The sequence below is a fragment of the Salpingoeca rosetta genome (assembly GCF_000188695.1).
Source record: "Salpingoeca rosetta unplaced genomic scaffold supercont1.12, whole genome shotgun sequence".
Classification (NCBI taxonomy): Eukaryota; class Choanoflagellata; order Craspedida; family Salpingoecidae; genus Salpingoeca; species Salpingoeca rosetta.
The window spans coordinates 1227262-1233306 of NW_004754922.1; the positions used below are offsets into that span (position 1 = coordinate 1227262).

At 55.1% G+C, this 6045-nt stretch overlaps 1 protein-coding gene across 1 annotated transcript in view; it reads left to right on the forward strand.

The window, feature by feature from the left end:
- The window catches only part of PTSG_12296 (uncharacterized protein), a gene marked incomplete at both ends in the record, with an annotated part of 15275 nt that extends 10524 nt beyond the window's left edge, over nt 1–4751 (forward strand). Inside the window, 9 exons of the mRNA XM_004993853.1 lie at nt 89–315; nt 468–1385; nt 1562–1762; nt 1924–2121; nt 2318–2874; nt 3035–3088; nt 3272–4194; nt 4351–4383; nt 4576–4751. Coding sequence (XP_004993910.1) covers nt 89–315; nt 468–1385; nt 1562–1762; nt 1924–2121; nt 2318–2874; nt 3035–3088; nt 3272–4194; nt 4351–4383; nt 4576–4751 — 3287 coding nt within the window. The remainder of the gene's footprint in view (nt 1–88; nt 316–467; nt 1386–1561; nt 1763–1923; nt 2122–2317; nt 2875–3034; nt 3089–3271; nt 4195–4350; nt 4384–4575) is intronic.
- Between the last annotated feature and the right edge of the window lie 1294 nt (nt 4752–6045).

The following is a 6045-nucleotide window of genomic DNA, read 5'->3' on the forward strand; positions in this document are numbered from 1 at the left end:
GCATGCTTGCTTGTACTCAGCTTCACTCACACAGGGCCCTCACTCGCTTACAACCCCCCTCCCCTTTCTTTCCCTCCTCAACCTTTAGGTCCACCCCAGGATGTGGTGGCGCGAGCGGCAGCAACGACAATTCTGCACATCACGTGGAAGCAGCCGCTGTTTGGCGAGCGCCACGGCACCATCTCATCGTACAAGCTGTGGGTGCAGCGCCTGAACAGCATGCGCCAGCCAGCGGGCACACCCTGGACCATTGTCACGGGCAAAGACCTCACCAACTTCAACCTCACAGATCTCGACGCGTACACATACTATCAGGTTTGTGTGCGTGTGTATGACCATGTTGTTGTTGGCATCGTTTGCTCAACTTGCTCTCTGTCAATATTGACCGGGTTTGTACCACCACACTCACTCTCACACACACACTCACGTACACACGCACACATACACACGCACAACCACAACAACAGGTCAAGGTGGCTGCCTCCACCATTGATGGCCTGGGTCCGTACAGCGATGCGTCGATTGCTCGAACAGCAGAGGGAACACCACCCGTTGCACCCACGAACGTGCAGGTGGACAGCACAACAACCGAGACTGTCACGCTCAGCTGGGACCCAATCAGCCCACTCGAGGCTGATGGCATCCTCATTGGCTACACCATTTCTGTGCGTCAGGGACCAAGGACCGACTGCACACGCCACCCTGCCAGTGTTGACGTTGTCTACATCGACACACCGCGTGTCGAGACATACACGGTGGTGGAGCTGCAGGACACAGCCGTGTATCCATATCAATTCCAGGTTGCAGCCCGCACTGCTGCTGGCGAGGGCGTGTACTCTACACCAGCGCTGCACATGACGAGCGGTGGTTCGCAGGTGTGCGCTGGCCCGTCCGTGTGGACATCAGACGTCACCACCACATCTGCCAACGTGTGGGTGAAACCTCCTTTGTCAGTTGAGCTGAACGGCAACACCATTGCCACCATCAACGTGACCGTCACGGCCGTCGAGGACTCCAACCGCCACCCCATCACCGGCGCAACACCGGCATGGCTCGTGTTCTCTGCTGCTGATGGCTTCAACGCCAGCCAGGCGCTGTCTGGGCTCGACCCGTACACGGTGTACAGCGTGGAGGCCGTGGTCATCACCACGACTGGCGTGTCTTCGCCGACGTCTGCTCCCTACACGTTCCGCACCGCCGAAGCGACGCCAGGTGCTGTGGGCTCCCTCATTGCACAAGAGGTTGGCGACGTGGTGAAGGTGCTGTGGACGCCGCCATCGCCGGCAAACGGAGCGCTCCAGTATCGCATCACATTCACGCCCGCCGTTGATGGCACGAGTGATTTCACCACGTCCTACGCCAACTTCAGCCTCGACGTCCTCTCGGTTCGTTGTGTGTGCGTATGTGTGTGTATTTGCGTATGTGTGTGTATTTGCGCATGTGTGTGTGTGTTTGTGTGTGTGTGTGTGTGTCATCTTGCAAGCACCCTTAGTGGACAGCATGTCACTGACACACACACACACACGCACACATTCTCCTCCTTGGGTTTCTCTCCTTGCAGGGCACGACGTACACCGTCAGGGTTGTTGCGCTGACGGGCGCAGGTGATGGTCCAGCACGCCAGACGACGGTGGAGACTGTCCCGGCCAACGTGGCTGCACCTGTCATAACGCTTCAATCCGCAGCAGAGACAGAGCTGCGACTCAAGGCCACTTGGACCAGCCCACTCACTGCCTTCCACCTCCAATACAAGGCAGAGGGGGTGAGTTACGTGCGCGTATGCTGTGTACGCGTGTGTGAATGTGAACGTGTGTGCACTTGCATTTGTGTGTCGGTTGCTTCCCTCAGATGGTGCTTCTTGTCCACTCACCAAGCTTCACATGCGTGTTCTTTACTTCTCTCATGTCCTTCTTTGCTCCACAGGATGATGATTTCAGCGATGTCATGGACTACGCCGTGTCTACCAATGCACGCCAACACACCTTCACCCTCTCTGGCCTGGAGCACTCCACATCCTACACCGTCCGCGTTCAGGCCGACACCGACGATGGCCTTGGTCTCACTGCCCAATACGAGCACGCCACAGCCGTTGTTCCTCCAAGCGCCCCGCAGACAGTGGTGGTGCGTCATTGAATGTGTGTGTGTGTGTGTGTGTGTGTGTGTGCGCGCGCGTGTGTGTGTGCGTGTGTGTGTGTGATGGCTGTCTTTGCCAGGTGCTCATCTCATTGGCCCACTGTACTCACCAACGCCCGTTCACATACACGTGCATACATACACACGCGCACATACACGTGCACACACACACTCTCTCTAACAGGCCATGGCCGTCAACAGCACGCACGTGCGCGTGACGTGGTCTCCTGTCATGGCTGAGCATCGTCTCGGCGAGGTGCGCGGGTACCGCCTGTCCATCGAGCAGGGCATCAGCCTCCTGCCACCATTCGATGCCGGCCTCACCACCTGGTACATCGTTGGCGGTCTCAACCCCGTCACCACCTACCGCGTCTCCGTGATTGCGTACAACGATGGCGGTGATGGCGATGCCAGCTCTCCGCAGTCGGTCATGACAGCGGCCACCGTGTGCGCAGATGACGAGTACGAGACAGCACCACCCATGGGAACGATGGACCGCCAGTGCGGCCCCTGCTCGTCGTGCGGCTCTGGCATGTACGAGACGGCCGCCTGCACGCGCACCAGCGACACGATGTGCGCCGCATGCAGCACAACCTGTGGCGAGGACGAGTGGATTTCGTCGCCCTGCACGGCGTCGTCCGATATCGAGTGCTCCGCCTGCTCCACGTGCGACCTCTCGGTCGAGAGCCACGTCGCAAACTGCACCCTCTTCTCCGACACCGTCTGCGTCCCATTCACCACGTATGTGTGGATTGTGCATGTGTGCGTGCATGTGTGGTTGTGTGTGTGGTTGTGTGGTTGTCTTGTTTGAGCGTGTTGCATGGTTAACAGCGTCTGCTGTCAAAGTTTCCTCACTCAATTTCATGCGCGTGTGTGTGTATTGGCATTCACCATTGAGCAGGACGACGACCACGACCACCACAACCACAACAACGACTACTCTGCCAACAACGACGTGAGTTGTCAACAGCAAACACAGAGCGTGCACCACACCCTTGCGTCCTCCTGCTTTGCTTCACTGCGCCTGCTATTCCCTGCGTGCTTGTATCCCAACGCTTGCTACACTTGCGGTACGCGCAACCTTGATGCTCACGCACCACACACCACACACCTCATCCTCCACAATCGTCACGACCAGCGTTCCATGCCACCCGAGCTGCGCCACGTGTGCTGGCGAGGCAGCTGACGAGTGCCTGACGTGCCACGGCAGCTACAGCGTGTACCTTGGACGCTGCGTGCCATCGTGCCCCGCCTCCACATACAAGGAGAGCGGCCAGTGCTTGACATGCCCTGCCACGTGCGACATCTGTACGAGTGCTGACGTGTGTGTCACGTGCCGTCGTGGCTTCTTCCGTCATAACGGCGCCTGTGTGGACGCGAGCAGCTGCCCCTCCGGTTCCTACGCTGACGCTGACTTGGGCACATGCGTGCCATGCACCACTGGTTGCGCCGAGTGCAATGCCGATCGCTGCATGCAGTGCGCTGGCACCAAGCTGCTCCTGCCAACCGGCGACCAGTGCGTGGACGCCTGCCCGGACCAGTACTTTGCATCCACCACGACGCTGGGTGCACGCGAATGCAAGGCGTGCGACACCTCGTGCAAGTCGTGCTCTGGCACTCTGCCGACACAGTGCACGGCCTGCTTCGATGGCGAGGAGCTGAAGAACGGCCGGTGCGTGCTGCCGGGCGGTGGTGGCAGTGGCACGACCAAGAGCCCAACAACACGCGACCCGTCTGCCTCCCAATCTGGCACAGACAGCACTGCTGACTCGAGCACGCTGATTTACGTCGCTGTTGCTGTTGGCGCCGTCATCGCCCTCGCCCTCATCATGATTGGCGTCGCGCTGCTTCGCCGCAAGAACGCAAAGGCTGTCAGCGGTGGGGATAAGCTCGAGGGCCAACAGGGCTCAACATTGTCGTCGTATCGCTCCGGCTCCATCCACGGCCGAGACATGGTCATCTCCAACCCAGCGTACATGATGAACGAGCCAAAGCCGTGGGCGCAGCAGCAGCAGCAGCAGCAGCCGGCGAAGAAACCGGTCAACGACGCCGACATGGAGCGTGAGTTTTGTTGGTTGTGTGTGTGCGTGTGTGTGTGTGTTTGTGTCATGGTTACGTGCGCTGTGCGTGTTGCTTGGTGTTTTGCTGGTTCATCTGATGATGCCACTCATCGGCCTTATGCCTTTTCACTCGCACACCCCTCGTTTCACACTTCAGCGTTGTACGAGGATCAAGAGCTCTACGATGAACGTGAGTGCATGGCGATTGCTTGTGCACGTGATCAAATGTGCTGTGTTGTATGCCTGCATGCTCGTCGCGGAGCTGGTGCGCTGTTGCGTCATTGTCCGTTAACCCTCTGTTGAAATGCTGTTCTCCCAATTGAAGCTCACACGTTACCATGCTCTCTTGTCCTTTGTTGATGACAACATGCATTTTGAGCAGCGGAAGGCGGTGGCTATCTCACGGTTGATCCCAACGAGCAGAATGGCATCAGTGGTGACGGCAACAGTCAAGATAACGAGGACGAGGACCTGTACGCTGAGCCCTCTGCCATGGAAGTCAAGACCGCCGGAGACGGCGACAATGCCGAAGGCGGCACTCACTCTGATGACGAGTGAACCGAAGGGTGATGAGCACCATGAATCAAACAACTCATAACATCGGGGCTTTTGTGTGTGTGTGTGTGTGTGTGTCTTGTATGTTCATTCACTGCCATCAATGATGCGCTTTTGCTGATGATGGATTGCCTCCCCGCTTCATTGTTGACATGCGCATGCTGCCCTCGTGCACGCGTGCAGCTTTGGAGGTGCGCGTTCCTTGTTCATTTTCACTCTCTTACGTTTGCACGAACCCAATGATACCTGCTTGCTCTTTCTTATCCAACCCGACTGCTGTTTTCTGTCCATTGCATTGTCCCAACTGTGCCTGTTTTGATGTCGGTGCGTGTGACCACATTGTTGTTGACGCACATGCCAGTGCTCCGTTACCGCTCTCTTGCATCTTGTGTTCATGGCTTATGGGCTGTTGGCCGTCTCCCTTTGTGTGACTTGTTTTTTCGGACTTGTGTTTCGAGTTGTTACTTTGGGCAGTCATGCCAGGTTGATGCAAGGAACACATGAAATGAGACAAATGTGCAATAAGCGCAAAAGCACGAAACAGGGATAGCATTAGACGATTGTTGTTGTTGTAGTAGTAGTAGTAGTAGTAGTAGTAGTAGTAGTAGTAGTAGTAGTAGTAGTAGTAGTAGTAGTAGTAGTAGTAGTAGTAGTAGTAGTAGTAGTAGTAGTAGTAGTAGTAGTAGTAGTAGTAGTAGTAGTAGTAGTAGTAGTAGTAGTAGTAGTAGTAGTAGTAGTAGTAGTAGTAGTAGTAGTAGTAGTAGTAGTCGTTGTTGTCCTTCTCGTCGTCGTTGTTGTCGCTGTTGTCGTCGTTGTTGTCGTCGTTGTTGTTGTCGTTGTTGTTGTAGTCGTCGTCGTCGTCGTCGTCGTTGTAGTAGTTGTAGTTGTTGTTGTTGTTGTTGTTGTTGTTGTTGTTGTTGTTGTTGTTGTTGTTGTTGTTGTTGTTGTTGTCGTTGTTGTTGTCGTTGTCGTCGTCGTCGTCGTCGTTGTTGTTGTAGTTGTAGTTGTAGTTGTTGTTGTAGTTGTAGTTGTTGTTGTAGTTGTAGTTGTTGTTGTTGTTGTTGTTGTTGTAGTTGTTGTTGTTGTTGTTGTTGTTGTTGTTGTTGTAGTTGTTGTTGTAGTAGTAGTAGTAGTTGTCGTCGTCGTCGTTGTTGTTGTTGTTGTAGTCGTTGTTGTAGTTGTTGTTGTTGTAGTTGTTGTTGTTGTTGTTGTTGTAGTTGTTGTTGTAGTTGTTGTTGTTGTTGTTGAATGTTGTTGTTGTTGTTGTTGTTGTTGTTGTTGTTGTTGTTGTTGTTGT